The 20,780-nt window shown below is 39.0% G+C and overlaps 1 protein-coding gene across 1 annotated transcript in view; it reads right to left on the bottom strand.

Moving 5' to 3' along the window:
• LOC124615672 overlaps nt 1-17,156 on the bottom strand; it is a 69,899-nt gene extending 52,743 nt beyond the window's left edge. Inside the window, exons 1-5 of the mRNA XM_047143699.1 lie at nt 17,023-17,156; nt 16,363-16,551; nt 10,350-10,594; nt 5,047-5,152; nt 29-195 (exon numbers count right to left, since the gene is read on the bottom strand). Coding sequence (XP_046999655.1) covers nt 29-195; nt 5,047-5,152; nt 10,350-10,594; nt 16,363-16,551; nt 17,023-17,025 — 710 coding nt within the window. The 5' untranslated portion in view covers nt 17,026-17,156. The remainder of the gene's footprint in view (nt 1-28; nt 196-5,046; nt 5,153-10,349; nt 10,595-16,362; nt 16,552-17,022) is intronic.
• Between the last annotated feature and the right edge of the window lie 3,624 nt (nt 17,157-20,780).

Raw genomic sequence — 20,780 nt, 5'->3', positions numbered from 1 at the left:
TGAATTAAAGTAGTTTTTTTTATATTACCTCTCTATATTTTCCATGCATGTAGAATTAAACATGACAAAACACATGTCATTTGCCATATTTTGAAATGCTTTCCCAATTGCATACACAGCTTGTATCACATTGAAGTCAGTGTAGCTGCCTACTTCAACCAAATGTTTACATTTTGCATCATTACAGTGAGATACCTAAAAAATATATTTTCATTACTGGATTTATTAAATACATTTTTACTTCATAGTGAATGCTATTAGTAAATAATAAGTAACTTTTGACATATTTATTATTGCTAGGAAGACACCTATCACTTAAAATGATTTTATTACTGATACAATTTGAATAATACAAAAACAATTAAATTTTAGTTAGTTTTTTTGTAGTTAAAAAATAGATCACAAGTTCAATGCAGAATGAAACAATACCTAATATCCAAGCATAGAGAAAGTTCAAGTCACTATACAAAGAAAAAACAGATACAAAAACTACTTCAGCCCTTATCAGTTATTCTGCTGCCTAAATAGCAAAACTCATCTAATAATTTTAGTGTCTCGTTTCATAATCTAATTCTTTCACCACCTGGTTTAATTTCACTACATTCCATTACCCTTGTTTCACTTTTATTGATGGTCACCATAACATATATGTAGTCTGTAGAAAAATGAACTGTAAACACGCAACCTAGCTTTCCTAAGTATGTGCAGTCCATCAATAAGAAACATATTGAGGATTATAAGGCAATTGTAGAGGGTATCAAAATATTTTGTTTAACAGATGGATAAGTAACTGTATGTTTATTTCATGTAAGCCAGGACCTATTAAGTGTGCATAAGTTGCTTTCATTCACCTTAACTTAATCTCAACAGTAACATTCTCAACTATTCAAGCAAAATTGCCAAAAAAATTGTTTGTAGATAAAAATAAACTATACCTTAAATCAATTATAAATGGCATAAATTTTGAACATAATAATAAACAATAACTCTAGTCAAACAATTTAGAGAAGATATATAGGAAGAGTTCTTGGAAGAAGTTGACCAGGCAGATATCTCACACAAGAAATTCTTGAATAGCCCCCTAAATGTAGTTATCAGTCAAGATAGGTGAGGATAAATTCAAACAAAAGTGATGAGAAACAATGGTTAACATCTGAATTAAACACACTGTAAACGGTTTATTTAAATACAGTACTGGAAAGTACTTTGTGGAATGTAAATCATGGATGCAGTAAAGTTAACAATTCAATCTCCAGGCTAGGGATGAATTGTCAATGCGTACAAACAAGACTGAAAACACTGTTAATCTTTGAGACAATGCCTTTTTCTCGAAAAAAACTAGTACAGAAAGCATCCACAAACACAGCTAAATTGTTCTCGTCAACTACTTTATACTAGCACTGCAGCTACTGTATCTCACAGAATGGATGTGTGCAACTCAAATACATATGTTTTACCATTCATAATGTAGTGCAATATTCAGTTTCATCAGCAGTGACAAGTGAAGAAATTTTTGCCAGATTATCCATTCTAAAACTGGACACAGATAATGGAAAATGTTCAAGTTTCATTAGTGTGCACATCAGAGGAGTTTCTGAAATTCATCAATAAGTTCATAAGGCTACGCTTGAAGTGGTGTGAATTGTGGCACAATCATCAAGGAATTTGTAATCCTTGTTAAGGATCATGTAAGTTGTAAAAGACAAGAGCCCACCAAACATGTCCATACAATCCTTGGCTATTACCTTCAGAAACCTTAGGATTCTTTCATTTATAATGCCAGTCCATTTACTCCCTACTAGCATTTACAGTTAAAATTGGATGTATAGTTAAAAAGTTATTCTTGGGTCAGTCTTACCTGAGGGAGGAATATGGCAGCTTTTTCCCTTCTGTAAAAAAGTTTCCAGAAAAATCCACTTGGACTTTTGAGGGAGGTGACCAACACGTGCCTGTGGCACACGGCTGGAGTGGGGACATGGCTGGGCTATTTTAGAATGAGTGAAGGGTAGACAGTGCAGAAATACTAGCAGAAATCTTGGTTAGTTGTGTGACATTTCCCCACTGCTGTCAGTCCACATGATAGGCGTGTGATCAGTCTGCCTGCACAAATTATCACAGGAGAAGTACGAGGGGCAGGGGGAGAGGGTGGGGATTAGGTAAGTATGACTGTCCCTTCATGGGTGATGCGAGGTATAGAGCAGAGGGAGGTGTGGCTGCTGCAAGTTGTTGTTGTGTTGATGCCAATGCCAGAGAACTGCTCTCACACTAGTTTGCCAAAATGTCAAGAAAAGGAGGTTTAAGTCCCTCAATGGACACAATTTCATATGTGCCATCTTTGTGGATGATGATGGTATTAATTCATCTTGATATTACTGCAAAGGGGTGGAATTTGGAGGAGTAAGAGGCTGACATACAGTGTCTTCATACTGCCAAACATACATTGTGATTTTCAAATATTTGAAACTGAAAGGCTGACACTGTTGTTGGTGCTGTGGGTTATGTGGCTGAAGTTCTTGTATGAGCAACTCAAGTTTTTGTAGAGAACCTGCTTGATCGTAGGACAGCTGAGCTATAGGCAGTGTTGGTGTGATAAAGTTTCTAGGCACAAGCAGCTGTTCACTGAATACCAACTGCACTGGCAATCAATACAAATCGTACTTTATGGTCATCCGTATGCTTAGGAAAGCCCTTGTCAATGAATTAAATGACCTTCTTTGTGGCACATAGAAATAGATTTCACAGAGCAGTGCATGCACTACACCATGCCATTATTGGCTTGAATTTCGCAAAGGTTAAGTAGACCCCTGAACAGACAACCCTGAAACTGATGGCTGTGGTCCTTGGGGATTGTAAGAGAAATTCTATGAGAAGAAAAATAGGTGGCCACAAACGCCTTCGCAATGGATTCAGCCGTGATATCTGCAGGTGGTACAGCCTCTGGCCATCTGGTATAACAATCAACGATAGTAAGTAGGTAACTGTGACCATCATACAGGGTAACGGGCCAATGAGATCCAAATAGATGTGTGTAAAACATGTTGTCAGGGAGAGGAAAATCCTGAATAGTTGTGTGCACATTCTGTGAAACTTTGTTTTTCTGTCACAAACACAGAAATGTGCTCACATGCAGCTGTCTTTATTAACATCAAGCCAGACCAACTTATTTGACACAAGTTTTGCTGTGGTTCTGATGCCAGGGTGAGACAAGTCGTGAATGGCATTAAAGACTCATGGCAATATTTCTATAGGATTAAAGGCCTTAGACAGCTGCTACTGCAGTTACACCACATATCACTTCCAGATCCATCCACTGGCAGATGGGTCAACTGAAATAATGAAGATGCGCCATCACGGAGAAACTGATGTATAAATGCATCCACCAGCTGGTCCCCTGAAATTTTAGGCCAGTTCACCATGACTACACTGATTATATTCCTGGAAAGGCAGTCTGCCACAGTGTTGTAGTGGCCCTCAATGTAGTGCACATCTGTAGTAAACTAGGCCATAAATTCAGCATGGAAGCATTGACATTGAAAAAAATAAATAAATAAATAAAAATAAAAAACAAGTTCAGTTGTTCACTTTAAAATAGAAGCAAATGATCGGTGGTCTCCAAATTGTGATGGAAATGTTTGACAGCTTGGTACATAGCAAACAGCTCCATACCTACAGCACTGCATCTAGTGCGCACGTCTCTAAGCTGCCTAGACAAAATTACAGGAGTTCCAAAGATCTGTGTATTTTTTGCTGTAAGGTCATGCCCACTTCTACCTGGCTGACATCAGTGATAAGTCCGTTAGGAACAATGGGTTTCGATATGTGAGATCAATAAAAGTGAAACAAGGGTTATGGAATGTAGCCAAATTAAACCAGGTGGTGAAAGAATTAGATCAAGAAATGAAACACTAAAATTAGCAGATGAGTTTTGCTATCTAGGCAGCAGAATAACTGATAAGAGCTGAAGTAGAGAGAGCATAAAATGCAGACAGACAATAAGACAAAAAACATGACTGAAAAGGGGGAATTTGTTAGCTTTTAATATTTAAATGCCAGGAAGTTTTTTATGAAGATATTTGTCTGGAGTGTAGCCTTCTACACAAGTGAAATGAGGCTGATAAGCAGTTCACATACAAAGTGAATAGAAGCTTTTGAAATGTGGTGCTATAGAAGAATGCTAAAGATTAGATGGGTATATTAAGTAACTAATGTGGAGGTACTGAATCGAATTAGGAAATAAGGAAATTGATGGTACAGATTGACTAAATGAAGGGACTGTTGACTGGACACATCCTGAGGTATGAAGGGATAGTCAGTTTGGAAGAGGAGGGAAGTGTGGGGAGTAAAAACAGAAGAGGGAGATGAAGGGATGAATATAGTATGTAGGTTCAAATGGATGTAGTTTGTAGCAGTTATTGATATTCGAGGATGAAGAGGTTTGCACAGCACAGAATAGCAAGAGCTGCATCAAACCAGTCTCTGATCTGAAGACTATAACAGCAACAAGTTAACCTTACTCTTGGACAGAAAGGAACAAAGAATGTGCCTAAAAATTTATTTAATCACTTACCTTGTAAAGTAAAAGTGCTAAAAGATAAATAAAGTTTTAAAAATAAATATAAATAATTGCTACTTGACACTCCTTCTACTCCTTAGATTAATTTATGAGTATGTACCAGTACGTGGTTGGGATATATTTATCAAAGTTTGTTGTAGGTTAAGATAAAAAAAAATCATTTAGTCATGGTGTGACTACATTTTTGTAAAGAAAATATATCTTATTTGTAAATCTATGGTATGTTTAAATTGTAGTGAGTTCTTGTGAAAATGATCTGCATAATAATAATAAAAAAATGCCATTCAAGTTGTGTAGATTTCACTCCATTGCCCTCCTCCACTGCAGAAAAGAACAAACTTTTGAGAAACTCAATTATCATTGTTTCTAGCTCACAAAAATGCTGTGCTCTTACACACAGGCATTTCCATTATTTTAATAACCCCATGTATGACTTTCAGTAATAGCTGCTAGTGCAGGCTACCAAAAATTACCTTCTGATAATATTTATGGAGCCATGGATTCTTTTCAGATCTTCTGCTTCCTAGTTGCAGTTGCCACAAATGTTGCAGAAATTCTCTTACTGGTCTCTTCTGTGGACTGAAAAGAAGAAGAAAAATCAGAATAGAAGTGGGTAACATTTTAGCACATGAATCCCATTCAATTTTGGGAAATAGAAAAGGAGAGTCCAACATGAGTCATCACACAAAATGGCAATAGCACAGTGAAATATTCATTATTCCATGTGTATAGGTTGATGTTTTCTATTAGAACACTGAGGTGTTATTTAACATGCTTATGACAACATACTGGCAAGACTTTGACTCTCCTTAGATCCATTAAGGATGATATGTTAATGTGGGAACAACACTCCTGTCTACTACATGTATGTCAAGTACTCTTTATATTATCCAAATAAACCATTATTATAAACGTAATTGTTGGATTCAAATTAATGATATCAATATAATGGAAGGAAACATTCCACATGGGAAAAATTATATATAAAAACAAAGATGAGGTGACTTACCGAACAAAAGCGCTGGCAGGTCGATAGACACACAAACAAACACAAACACACACACAAAATTCAAGCTTTCGCAACAAACTGTTGCCTCATCAGGAAAGAGGGAAGGAGAGGGGAAGACGAAAGGAAGTGGGTTTTAAGGGAGAGGGTAAGGAGTCATTCCAATCCCGGGAGCGGAAAGACTTACCTTAGGGGGAAAAAAGGACAGGTATACACTCGCACACACGCACATATCCATCCACACATACAGACACAAGCAGACATATTTAAAGACAAAGAGTTTGGGCAGAGATGTCAGTCGAGGCAGAAGTGTAGAGGCAAAGAAGTTGTTGAAAGACAGGTGAGGTATGAGTGGCGGCAACTTGAAATTAGCGGAGATTGAGGCCTGGCGGATGACGAGAAGAGAGGATATACTGAAGGGCAAGTTCCCATCTCCGGAGTTCGGATAGGTTGGTGTTGGTGGGAAGTATCCAGATAACCCGGACGGTGTAACACTGTGCCAAGATGTGCTGGCTGTGCACCAAGGCATGTTTAGCCACAGGGTGATCCTCATTACCAACAAACACTGTCTGCCTGTGTCCATTCATGCGAATGGACAGTTTGTTGCTGGTCATTCCCACATAGAATGCATCACAGTGTAGGCAGGTCAGTTGGTAAATCACGTGGGTGCTTTCACACGTGGCTCTGCCTCTGATCGTGTACACCTTCCGGGTTACAGGACTGGAGTAGGTGGTGGTGGGAGGGTGCATGGGACAGGTTTTGCATCGGGGGCGGTTACAAGGATAGGAGCCAGAGGGTAGGGAAGGTGGTTTGGGGATTTCATAGGGATGAACTAACAGGTTACGAAGGTTAGGTGGACGGCGGAAAGACACTCTTGGCGGAGTGGGGAGGATTTCATGAAGGATGGATCTCATTTCAGGGCAGGATTTGAGGAAGTCGTATCCCTGCTGGAGAGCCACATTCAGAGTCTGGTCCAGTCCCGGAAAGTATCCTGTCACAAGTGGGGCACTTTTGTGGTTCTTCTGTGGGGGATTCTGGGTTTGAGGGGACGAGGAAGTGGCTCTGGTTATTTGCTTCTGTACCAGGTTGGGAGGGTAGTTGCGGGATGCGAAAGCTGTTTTCAGGTTGTTGGTGTAATGATTCAGGGATTCCGGACTGGAGCAGATTCGTTTGCCACGAAGACCTAGGCTGTAGGGAAGGGACCGTTTGATGTGGAATGGGTGGCAGCTGTCATAATGGAGGTACTGTTGCTTGTTGGTGGGTTTGATGTGGACGGACGTGTGAAGTTGGCCATTGGACAGGTGGAGGTCAACGTCAAGGAAAGTGGCATGGGATTTGGAGTAGGACCAGGTGAAACTGATGGAACCAAAGGAGTTGAGGTTGGAGAGGAAGTTCTGGAGTTCTTCTTCACTGTGAGTCCAGATCATGAAGATGTCATCAATAAATCTGTACCAAACTTTGGGTTGGCAGACTTGGGTAACCAAGAAGGCTTCCTCTAAGCGACCCATGAATAGGTTGGCGTACGAGGGGGCCATCCTGGTGCCCATGGCTGTTCCCTTTAATTGTTGGTATGTCTGGCCCTCAAAAGTGAAGAAGTTGTGGGTCAGGATGAAGCTGGCTAAGGTGATGAGGAAAGAGGTTTTAGGTAGGGTGGCAGGTGATCGGCGTGAAAGGAAATGCTCCATCGCAGCGAGGCCCTGGACGTGCGGAATATTTGTGTATAAGGACGTGGCATCAATGGTTACAAGGATGGTTTCCGGGGGAACCACAACACCCTAATTCAGTAGTTAACCTTTCCTCCAAACCTCTCTCCCAATCCGAAACCTCTGTCCTATCCAAAGGCCTCACCTACAGCCCCACTCCCAGATTCAACCAAACAGCCCTCGTCAAAGATTTACTGTCCTACACCCGTACTCTCTGCTGGAAGTATCACTTTGCCACGAAGAAAAATGATCCTAATCCTACTCCTAATGATCCGACTCCTCAAGACACCATCCAAATTGAATCCTGCCTGGAACAGTTCCGTCCTCCGTCACAGCGGGACCCACCTCCTCTTCCTCAAAATCACCCTCTCCAAACCTTCCAGGAATTTCTGACTTCCAGCCTTGCATCTCAATCCTTCTTAAAAAACCTTAATCCTACACCCAACATCACCACTGCTGAAGCCCAGGCTATCCGTGATCTGAAGGCTGACCGATCCATCGTCATTCTTCTGGCGGACAAGGGTTCCACGACCGTGGTACTTGATCGTCGGGAGTATGTGGCTGAGGGACTGCGTCAGCTTTCAGACAACACCACATACAAAGTTTGCCAAGGTAACCCCATTCCCGATGTCCAGGCGGAGCTTCAAGGAATCCTCAGAACCTTAGGCCCCCTGCAAAACCTTTCACCTGACTCCATCAACCTCCTGACCCCACCGACACCCCGCACCCCTACCTTCTACCTTCTTCCTAAAATCCACAAACCCAATCATCCCGGCCGCCCCATTGTAGCTGGTTACCAAGCCCCCACAGAACGCATCTCTGCCTACGTAGATCAACACCTTCAACCCATTACATGCAGTCTCCCATCCTTCATCAAGGACACCAACCACTTCCTTGAACGCCTGGAATCCTTACCCAATCTGTTACCCCCGGAAACCATCCTTGTAACCATTGATGCCACGTCCTTATACACAAATATTCCGCACGTCCAGGGCCTCGCTGCGATGGAGCATTTCCTTTCACGCCGATCACCTGCCACCCTACCTAAAACCTCTTTCCTCATCACCTTAGCCAGCTTCATCCTGACCCACAACTTCTTCACTTTTGAGGGCCAGACATACCAACAATTAAAGGGAACAGCCATGGGCACCAGGATGGCCCCCTCGTACGCCAACCTATTCATGGGTCGCTTAGAGGAAGCCTTCTTGGTTACCCAAGTCTGCCAACCCAAAGTTTGGTACAGATTTATTGATGACATCTTCATGATCTGGACTCACAGTGAAGAAGAACTCCAGAACTTCCTCTCCAACCTCAACTCCTTTGGTTCCATCAGTTTCACCTGGTCCTACTCCAAATCCCATGCCACTTTCCTTGACGTTGACCTCCACCTGTCCAATGGCCAACTTCACACGTCCGTCCACATCAAACCCACCAACAAGCAACAGTACCTCCATTATGACAGCTGCCACCCATTCCACATCAAACGGTCCCTTCCCTACAGCCTAGGTCTTCGTGGCAAACGAATCTGCTCCAGTCCGGAATCCCTGAATCATTACACCAACAACCTGAAAACAGCTTTCGCATCCCGCAACTACCCTCCCGACCTGGTACAGAAGCAAATAACCAGAGCCACTTCCTCGTCCCCTCAAACCCAGAATCCCCCACAGAAGAACCACAAAAGTGCCCCACTTGTGACAGGATACTTTCCGGGACTGGACCAGACTCTGAATGTGGCTCTCCAGCAGGGATACGACTTCCTCAAATCCTGCCCTGAAATGAGATCCATCCTTCATGAAATCCTCCCCACTCCGCCAAGAGTGTCTTTCCGCCGTCCACCTAACCTTCGTAACCTGTTAGTTCATCCCTATGAAATCCCCAAACCACCTTCCCTACCCTCTGGCTCCTATCCTTGTAACCGCCCCCGATGCAAAACCTGTCCCATGCACCCTCCCACCACCACCTACTCCAGTCCTGTAACCCGGAAGGTGTACACGATCAGAGGCAGAGCCACGTGTGAAAGCACCCACGTGATTTACCAACTGACCTGCCTACACTGTGATGCATTCTATGTGGGAATGACCAGCAACAAACTGTCCATTCGCATGAATGGACACAGGCAGACAGTGTTTGTTGGTAATGAGGATCACCCTGTGGCTAAACATGCCTTGGTGCACAGCCAGCACATCTTGGCACAGTGTTACACCGTCCGGGTTATCTGGATACTTCCCACCAACACCAACCTATCCGAACTCCGGAGATGGGAACTTGCCCTTCAGTATATCCTCTCTTCTCGTCATCCGCCAGGCCTCAATCTCCGCTAATTTCAAGTTGCCGCCACTCATACCTCACCTGTCTTTCAACAACTTCTTTGCCTCTACACTTCTGCCTCGACTGACATCTCTGCCCAAACTCTTTGTCTTTAAATATGTCTGCTTGTGTCTGTATGTGTGGATGGATATGTGCGTGTGTGCGAGTGTATACCTGTCCTTTTTTCCCCCTAAGGTAAGTCTTTCCGCTCCCGGGATTGGAATGACTCCTTACCCTCTCCCTTAAAACCCACTTCCTTTCGTCTTCCCCTCTCCTTCCCTCTTTCCTGATGAGGCAACAGTTTGTTGCGAAAGCTTGAATTTTGTGTGTGTGTTTGTGTTTGTTTGTGTGTCTATCGACCTGCCAGCGCTTTTGTTCGGTAAGTCACCTCATCTTTGTTTTTATATATAAACCATTATTATCATACATATGAGTTACATGTGGAAAGAATCTGTGCACATAATGTTGGCTGATAATCTCATCAAATTTTGTTGTGACAGGAATTGTAGTGCAAAACATTCTTTTCTTTTTTTTACCAGATATTATCAGAAAAAATGAAATGATTCATGCCTTCTCATGTTTAGCAGGCACGTAGTTGCATTAAATTTAAAGGGCTCCATTACTGATGTCATTAAATTAACAGGTAGGTAGAAAAAAAAGGTCATAGTACATATTCCTTCATATGCTTATTACGTAATACTATAGTAGTGTATAAAATTTACTAAATAAAATAATTTAAAGAATATGGAAAGGAATCTACCCAAATGTCAGGACTCCACTAAGAAAATTTCTGTATTGTTCTAGAATGTGTTGTGCTTCTCCGTCAACATTAACAACAAGCCAAAAAAGGTCTTCTCGTCTAAGTGTTCCATGTCCCAGGGCTTGTCCAACACTTTGCATTAATAATTGCAGGTCATTTGGAGAGAGGAGCAGTAGGACACCTCTGGCACCAGATGCACGTGATTCCACAAGGAGCCTCACCAAGTTGGACACTTCAGTCATGTTCTGTGAAATAATAATAAAATATATGAAATGTTGTTTTTTGAATGTTCAATTTTTAATTTGGAGCACTGCAGGTAAATTTCAGTATTATGATAATGAACTAATATAATATCATAATATAAATAATTGTCTCGCACAAGTGTCATGTTGACAAAATGTACTTGTTGATAAATGTAACTATATGTAAATTAAACTGCTGGCTATTGAGGATATTTTTAAACTTCCTTACCAATTGCTATAACACATAGCAGGCACTGTACGTATAAGGATTTGAGTAGTCTTCAGATCCAAGGATTAGTTTCCATGCTATGGTAATACCTACTGGGAATTTTTTGATCTGTTTAAGGCATTTGACACTGCAAATCACAACAGTCTTTTAGATAAACTTAAGGTTCATGGCCTTCAAGGTACAATGAGTAAGTGGTTTACTTCCTATTCAGTTAACAGAAAGCAAATGATTATGTCAGATAGTACACACAGCTTTCATCATGTATCGTTTGACTGAGACAAATTTCAACTGATATTCCACAGGGTTCAACTTTGGAAGCACTTATATTTTTGCTGTACGTAAATGAGTCCCTGTCTTACACTGTTAAAATAGAGGTTTGTGTACAAAATCAGGTATAGAAGGAAAAAGATGTCAGGTTAGGCATGCAGTGAAAAAATAAATGACACCAACAGAAAGTAGACTGAAACAGTCCACTGGCAGAAGATGAACGATTATTAATGAAGTTGGAACACAACTGTTGGTCTAATGAAAGTAGATGGCAATGAAAGATTAGTGAGTCCTTCGGGATGGAAACACAAACAAACAGGCAAAAGGATGAGCGTAGAGGCACACAACGGAATTAGAGAAAAATGTAAAGGAACTGCAACAGGAAGCAATATCTGGGATGTTGTTAACTTATCAAAGAATACAGGAAACAGCAGATTACCACATACAACAATGTAATTATAACATGAACAAAATTCTGCAAAATTATATTTATTTCACCATGGACCAGCTTTCTGCCTCTTAGGCCAACATCACATTCTGTGTGATGATGGGCTAAGAAACCAAAAGGTGGTCTGTGATCAAATAAATACAATTTTTTAGAATATTTGGAAGTGTTTCCTATCTAATAGATAGTTATGAGTTGAATCTCTCAGAGAGATCTAACACACTTACAGCCCACTATTCTTCCCCCTCTGCTGCTCCCCCCCCCCCCCCCCCCCCTCCTCTCTCTCTCTCTCATCACACACACACACACACACACACACACACACACACACACAATTTCCTGCCACTGTGGCCTTACTCAGGCTATAGCATGGAAATACTGAAGAGAGAGTTGTCAGTTATCTGAAGAATTATATCATTCAAAAGATAATCCTTGTAAACGTGCCTGTCTGCTGCTCACTGAATTCTCTGTTTGCTGAATAATGATACATCCCCATATAAATATTTACATTTCATCATATCATGCTGAATTTTCCATTACTGTAATTATTTTAAATGTTAATAATTGACATACAGTATAAGTAGTCAGCAGAAAGTTTATCACAAAATAATTTTGCTAACATCAGTCTGGTCCCTTTCAAGTAATTGCAACCTAAATTTTAGGTTAGTCATGTCCCTCTTTCAAGCTCTTGTGAAAAAAGTAGTTAATAAATCATTAAGTCTGCTCAGCAAGTTTTCTTCATAAATAATGTCTCTTTCTACATTATTAAGTAAAACTAAAAAAACAATGGAAAGCCCAGGATGAAATAACAACAATATTATGAAAAGTATAGATTGTTACTCACTTTATAAAGGAGCCACAAAAAGGAGACACTGAGTTACAGACAGGCACAGCAAAAAGGCTACTATATATTTTAGCTTTTGAACAAAAGGCCTTCTTCTAAAGTAGAACACACACACACACACACACACACACACCAAACTGAGTGTCATCATGTGTATGTTGGTTGTACTCATGTGGATGTGTGTGTGTTCTACTTCAGAAGAAGCCTTTTTGGCCAAAAACTAAAATACTTAGCAGTCTTTCTGTTGTGTTTGTCTGTGACTCAATGTCTCCTGTATATGGTGAGTATCCATCTATCCTTTTTGTATTACTGTTGACACTATTAAGTAGACATTTTATGTGAGCATACTGACACTGTTTAAGTTACTGGCAGTGAACTGTCTCCAGCTGCTACATACTCATTTTAGTAATTATTTTTTATGGGTAACTTTTGAAAATATGCCTTTACGTACATTTCACATTTACACATGTGATTTTAAGCAGAATGAGCTAGGATTTATGTTTGATGGATGATGCTTTTATGTAGTATATCTCAAATCTAATCCAAACAATGGACCTGCCCAATATCACAATCAGCACACAACACAGCTGAAAGAATAATGAGGTGCTAACTAAATAAATATGTGTTGTTGGGGTGATTATTTCTTTCTACATAAAATCATTATTTTCACATTAGATTCATTAAATAGACTGGAGAATATTAACTGTAGTAATCTACAAGCAAAACTTGGTGGATGATAGTATCATTCCTGGTAGGAATAGATCATAATAAAATCGTTTCCTTCATATTTATTCAATTTCTATACTGTGTTCTAATTTACCAACTGCAGCATCATTTTACCAATTACTAACCAGTTTTCCATCCCCTGTGGCTATATCTATGTGGCTATATCTATGTTATCAAAGGTCAAGTGGTCTGCAGGGCACAATGAAATAAGCAATTTCAGTGAAGAATATACACACAATCCCAGTTAAGAGGTTTACAGAGCAAAAAAAGGTATATTTTTCAGAATTTTCAGATGTTTGCAAAGATTTTCATAAGATACAAGCATTTTGCATGATCTGTTTCATAGTAAATCAGCGTTTGTGATTTGCAGTTACAGTAAATAAGTAAAATCATGTCACATTAGTTTTCTCTGTAAACAAAAGGACATATTGTTTGCATTATCATAAATTAACACTGTTGTGAAATTTGTTAGTGACTACAACCTGAAAGACATTTCAGAGAAACAGTAAAACTATTACCAAGTTTTCTGTTGTCATAACAGATATCCCATTTTGGCTGTAAATCCCTTTAGTTCTAAAAGGCTATTGGTGATGTAATTGTAGCATATGAGACACTTAGATTAAAAGAGAATCAGCAAGTTTAGTTTAAAGCTATTTGTTTACTGTACTGTAACATATTGTATCAGGCATAAGTTTTTTGTTTACTGTTCAGTGAAATACTACATCAAGCATAATGCAACCCTCTGTGTCTGGTGTTCTTTGGCAGGGGATGAGTTGGTTACTATTTGTAAGCAGCTGGAAATTGCTCTAACCACTGTCAAGCAATTACAAGCTGTCACCAATGGATGTGTTATGAAGGCTCTGAGTGTTATGTACCAGTGATATCAAAGGTACTATTCTGCAGGAAATAAAGGATCCATCAATACTTGTCCACTTGACTGTGAATGCCATGTCAATGGTGCATTAAGGATGTACAAGGGAGACAGGGACCAGGGAGCTCAAGATGTTACATCCAACCCCTTTACTGACAAGTCTGAGGTGCTACCTTCTACTGAAACTAAAACTCAGCCAATGATACTAACTTGGCCGGTTGGGAAATCTGCTGTGTCCTGTGTCAAAAGGCGATAAATGCAAATGTCTATTATCATCAGTGGTTTGAACATACAGTGAAATATGGTGTCCCTAATGGAAATGGTATCTAGGGCTGAGAAGGAACATCAGGTGCACTCAGTGCGTATACCTTGGGGCCTCATTCAACATTTTGAAGAGGCTATTTTGGCAACCACTATAGATTGTGGCACATGCTAGAACAAACAGTTCCTGTTGCCTGTGCTCTCAGGTCCTATTTGGTTCATTCCAATGATTAGCAGAGAAGGTTGTGAATAACAGTCTTGCTCACAGAGTTTCAATGAAGACATCACCTTGCACATGGCTCCTGCAAAGCTGAGCTGTTTTTATCGCTACGTCGACGATACCTTCATCATTTCGCCACATGGACAAGAAAAGTTAGACGAGTTCCTGGAACACCTGAACAGCATCCACGACCACATCAACTTCACAATGGAAGTAGAGAAGGAGGGTTGCCTGCCATTCTTGGACGTGCTTGTCCACCGTAAACCCAATGGGTCTCTACGTCATAGTACTTACTGCAAGCCCAACCACACGGATCGGTATCTGCATGCCACCAGCTTCCATCACCCAGCACAGAAACAGTCAGTTCTGAGGACCTTAGTACATTGAGCTGAAACTGTCTCATATGCTGAAAACTTCCTGAGAGAATTGAGCCAGGGACAGAAGAAAAAGTGTTCATAGCACAAACAGCAATTAGATAATAGTGTGAAAGTACAGTTAATAATTACTTTTTAACTACAAGAGTAGTTCAAAAAGGATGATGTGGGATTTATCACAAAAAGAATTATGCATTTGTTAGAACAGTGTAGGATACAGCACTGTAAGAAGTGACACTAAATACTGATTCCAGTTTGTATGTGCAGCTGAGCAATTTCCAATACTATTCAAAATAAAGAAAAATGCATGTTGATCAGAGCAAATAATGGTTGCGTGTAAATATGAAAAGTATTGTGAAGATAGAAAATCTACGGTAATGAGTGACACTCTGATTGTGAAGGACAAGGATATTGTGGGAGAAAACATTGGCCAAAACACTGAGAGGTGGCAATCAGAAGAAAGGAATCAGAACAGCATGTGAGAAGAAAAGAAAAAGTGAAGTCTAGAGACCACAGGTCACAAAGAACAAATCTCAGATAAGATAGAAGAACATGCAAACTAAAAACAGAAGACACTATTGTAAAACTGTAACCAGATGAAAGAAAATTGTGTTTTTTCCTATATCTCTTATACTTTTCAGTAGCCTGATGAATTAATGGCTTGTATTTCACTTCATATAGCTTCACTTTTCATATTAATAGCTACAATGGAAATAACATCTTCCGAAATTTCGATTTTTTGTTTCACTGTATTATTTATCATTTTAAATGCAGAAGCTGACAGTCTTACATTATCAAATAACAGAAAATCGCCGGCCAGGGTGGCCGAGCGGTTCTAGACGCTACAGTCTGGAACCGCGCGACCGCTACGGTTGCAGGTTCGAATCCTGCCTTGGGCATGGATGTGTGTGCTGTCCTTAGGTTAGTTAGGTTTAAGTAGTTCTAAGTTCTAGGGGACTGATGACCTCAGAAGTTAATTCCCATAGTGCTGAGAGCCATTTGAACCATTTGGACAGAAAATCCAGGATGGAATGTAACAATATTAGGAAAACGATAGTTGCAACTCACCATTAGTGGAGATGCTGAGTCATAGATAGGCACAACAAAAAGACTGCCACAAAATAAGCTTTTGGCGAACAAGGCCTTTGTCAAAAATAGACCACACACATACACACACACACACACACACACACACACACACACACACACACACACACACACACACAGTGATGCAAATGCAACTCATACACACACGTGACTGCAATTCTGGCAGCTGAAGCCACACTTTCATAATACTGTTACAGTTTTACAATATGCTACAATAGCTGGATACATTAACTACTTGGCAGCAAAGATTCAGAACACAGCTACATCCAGACTTAATCTGTTCACCTGATAATGACAAGATGTTTGGCAAATCAATCAGCATTAAGTAGATGCCTGCGCTGAAAGCAATAATTGAAGCTGTATATGAAGTAGGGAATTGCTTAAATAGAATAGGTGAGATGCACCTTACACAGTAGTTGAGACATACCTCTGTAGTTTTTAAGCCTTCTTCAAGAGCAAAACACACTCCAGACTGAGCTGCAGTTTTCTGAAGGTGTTGAAACATAAATTCATACTCTTCTTTTGCTGCAGAATACACAACACTTATATATGTCCATCCAAAATGTTCAAGCATTTTCATAACTGCTGTTGTTAGTGCTGTTAATTCAGGAGCAACCTACAAATATAAAGAACTGACGAAGTACAAGAGAAGATACTAAAAAATGAGTAACTATAATTATTTGTACATCTGTGAAAGGAGGAAAACAATTTAAAGCTCAAAATAAACAATTTAAAAGTTTTACTCTACTATCCAGTTTCAGATGCCATTGTTTTCAAGTCAATATAAACACATGGTTGGTTATTTGGTGAATAACTGTACATGCTAAAGAGCTGCCACTGTATGGAGTTGAGAATAACTCTCATTTATCATACACTTTTAACAGCTGGAACATTCATAAAAGAAAGCTTCATGTGGAAACAGAAAGTAGTAGATATTTCTGTCTTCTCTAAACAGTAACTGTCAAACAAACTACACTTGTTTCAATCCAGTTCATCTACAATATGTTTAGACTTAGGCATTTTTCTGTCATGCACACAAAAATGGTGATGACAATATTATGGAAAGGATGGACTGCTTGCTACTCACCATGTAGAGGAAACACTGAGTTTCAGACAGGCATAACGAAAAGACAGTTCTACAACTGAGCTTTCAGCTAAATGGACTTCTTCTAAAGTAAGTAACAAACACATGTTCTCACCAGCACAACTCATACAATCATGACCACTGTCTCTGGCCACTGAGGCCAGACTGCCAATGTTTATTTATACCATTCATGTTTCATCATTTATTTTTGACACATCAGCAATCAGAAACTTTGGCAAGAAACTCATACATTTGTGCCACTAACAAACTGTTCCTTCATAATCTTTGGTTATGTAGATCATATAGTTCTGTTGGAGAAACTCAAATGCTATGGCAATAAAGGAATTTCTCTTATGTAGATAGACTCACACATCCTATAGAGATAAAATTAAACAGAGAGTTGGGAAACATTAAATATGGTATCCTACCTGCTCCTGTTCATGATTTTCATAAATGATTTATCTAGAACTATTGAAGACACAAAAAATTGTGATATTTTCTAATGATGTAATTACACTGATATAGTGCCCAAAAACAGCAAGGAGCATAAATCCTTAACCCTACATACACTAATTTTATGAAATTCAAAACTATTAAAATTACTTAGATAATGAAAGTGTGGGTAAATTGCCCAAATACCTCATTTCTACATCTTTGCACTTAGAAATCTCATTGCATGGCTAGAATTGCTGTCACAATTTGCACATGTTTGCTCAAAATATCACATGGTACAGTTTCCGATCAATAAGATGTATTGAAGTCAAATATTTGTATAAAATATTTTATGACTACACTGTCTTCAACTTGTCAGTAATTTTCAATAGCCCAATTAGAATTCCTGACCTAAGGCTGTATCAAAATATGTTGAGAGTCTCAATTTGTATGGGTCTCACACCAATACACTCATGTTAGTCAGTCCACTGGTAAGAGCCTCAGACAAAAGGTCACTCTTGACATGTTTGACATAACCTCAGGCCAAGAATTACTCACAGGCTATTGAAAATGACTGATATGTTGAAAATGATTTAGCCAGTGGAACAATTTATGCGAGTATGCAACTTCAATAAATAATTATTTTTAAAGGAAAAATGGTCACTACTGCCCTTCACTAGTAATGTGGCAAGTATGAATAATCTTCTGGGGCAGTACAGCTAACATCAGAAAAGTATTCATTCTACAGAAAAATGTGGTAAGAATATTGTGTAAAGTTGGTAACTGAATATCATGCAGAAGAATCTCAGGAAGTTTGAAATTCTTACATTCATATGCCAGTACATTTACTCCCTAAAGCTATTTATGGTCAACAACAAAAGTGGATTTAGGATGAACTCTGGAATTCACAACAACAATGCTAGAAGTAAAATTACTCTCCATATAGTCTAACAGTCTTGTCAAGGAACCAAGGTGGAGTTTTATATTCCAGTACATAGGTCTTTAACAGGTTACCAGCAGATAGAAGTTAGAAATTCTTGAGCACATTCTACACTCAAATATACTGAATTTCCTTTAAACAGAGATGCTTCTGTCTATACATCAGCATGGATTTAGAAAGTGTCACTTGTGCAAAAGTCAGTTTACCCTTCCCTCATTTTTAATAAATGTGTAGAATTTGGAGTTTTTCCAGGTGTACTTATGGTATCAAAAGTTGACCCAGTTTTTAAAAAAGAGGACAAACATCTTCCCCGAAACTACAGACCAGTCTCCATTGTTCCAATATTCTCAAAGATATTTGAGGCACTGATACACGCACAAATAAGCAGCTTCTTTGAAAAACACAATATCCTATGTAGCAATCAGTTTGGTTTTTGTAAAGGGAAAAACACAACAGGGGCCATCTTGGAAATCACTGACCAAACCTTAAACAGTTTTGAAAACAATAACATGGTATCACTGGTATTATGTGACCCAAGCAAAGCTTTCAATTGCATTCCTGTTGACATACTACTGGGGAAACTAGAATTTTATAGGGTGAGAGGGAGCACTTTAGCTGTGATAAATTCTTATTTAAGTAACTGAAAACAATTCGTTTCAGTCAGAAATATAAACTCTTGCGTAATGGAAATCGGCACAGATGTACCACAAGGGTCTATCCTTGGACCCTTCATCTTCATTGTAGCTATTTAATGATTTACCTAAAAATATAGCCCACCCCGTCGTGTGTTATGCTGACGATACAACACTACTTACCTCACATCAGAATATTTCAGATCTGAATAAACTAACAAAAGAAACAACTGATAAGGCCCTGGACTGGTCTGCAGCCAATAAGCTCCTATGCAACCTTGATAAAGCCCAACAACTTTAAATTGGAACATCAAATGAAGTAAGCAATAAGTTGGTAAAGCTCTTAGGTATTCACATTGACTCTAAACTCTATTGAGAGGAACATGTCAATCATGTATGTGAAAAAATATCTCGGGTGGCATACCTTATCTTGAAACTAAGGGGGGTAGTGTGCTTAGAGTACCTTAGGGTGACATACTTTGAGCTATTCCAGTCACATATTTCATGTGGTCTGATTATATGGGGGCACTCCCCTCACATCAAGAACATCTTGAAATTACAAAAAAAAGTCTTACACATAATATGAAAAAGAGGTCATAGGGAGAACTGTCGTCCTCTTTTTTTGAGACTAAGAATATTCACAATTATAAATTTATACATCTATGTGTCTGTACTCTATAACAAAACAATATTACAGAATTTATTGCCAGAGGGGAAATACATGAACACAACGCCAGAGTTAAGGGCAATTCAGACATACCATGCCACAGAACAGGAAATTCCCACAAAGTTAACCAACTCAAAATGTTCAATAAACTGCCAATTCATGTTCAGTCTATGGATATATTTTTTTTAAATTAAGTGGTACAGCTAGCTGTCAGATCATTCATTCTATGACATTAAAGAATTCTTTGAGATGCCTGAGGAGGATATTAGCATTTAAAAGTTGTCTGTAGTTAAACATATTATTGTGTGCTGTGGTTAATTGTGTGTAACTACATAGAGTATACAATAACCAATACAATAGTATATTATATTAGATTATAGTATAGCTTATTGCATTAACTTCTAGAAGCTATCCTGGTGAAATTTGGTACACTGCCAAGATTATATTATATTAGATTAAATTTACTTTCATTCCAATTGATCCGTAGTGAGGAGGTCCTCCAGGATGTGGAACATGTCAGAAAAACAACAATACATGACAAATATTTACAACTAAACCAAATAAGCTAATGTACCATTCCACAGGTCCCAAGTGGAATGATCGTCATTTTTTAATGAACACTAAGAGTCATTTTACAAATACTAATGCACTGAATTTAAAATAAAAAAGTTTTTTATTTATTTATAAGGTAATAAACATGTAATACAACTACTGTAATACTTATTTACAATGAACACATTACCGCACTGAAATGGTGCAGAAGTTAGATTATACTTACACACACACACACACACACACACACACACAAATTTTCAATGAACACATTACTGCACTGAAATTGTGCAGAAGTTATGTTGTACTTATATACAAATCAATTGGTTTTACTAAGAAATTCATCAATGGAGTAGAAGGAGTTGGCCACCAATAAATCCTTTAGGCTTCTCTTAAACTGAATTTCATTGGTTGTTAAGCTTTTTATGGCTGCTGGCAAGTTATTGAAAATGTGTGTTCCTGAATAATGCACACCTTTTTGTACAAGACTAAGTGACTTTAAATCCTTTTGAAAATTATTCTTATTTCTAGTATTGCT

Source organism: Schistocerca americana, chromosome 5, assembly GCF_021461395.2.
Source record: "Schistocerca americana isolate TAMUIC-IGC-003095 chromosome 5, iqSchAmer2.1, whole genome shotgun sequence".
NCBI classification, from domain to species: Eukaryota; Metazoa; Arthropoda; class Insecta; order Orthoptera; family Acrididae; genus Schistocerca; species Schistocerca americana.
Note: the sequence above shows the minus strand (reverse complement) of the source record. Positions and strands in the feature narration are given on the sequence as shown.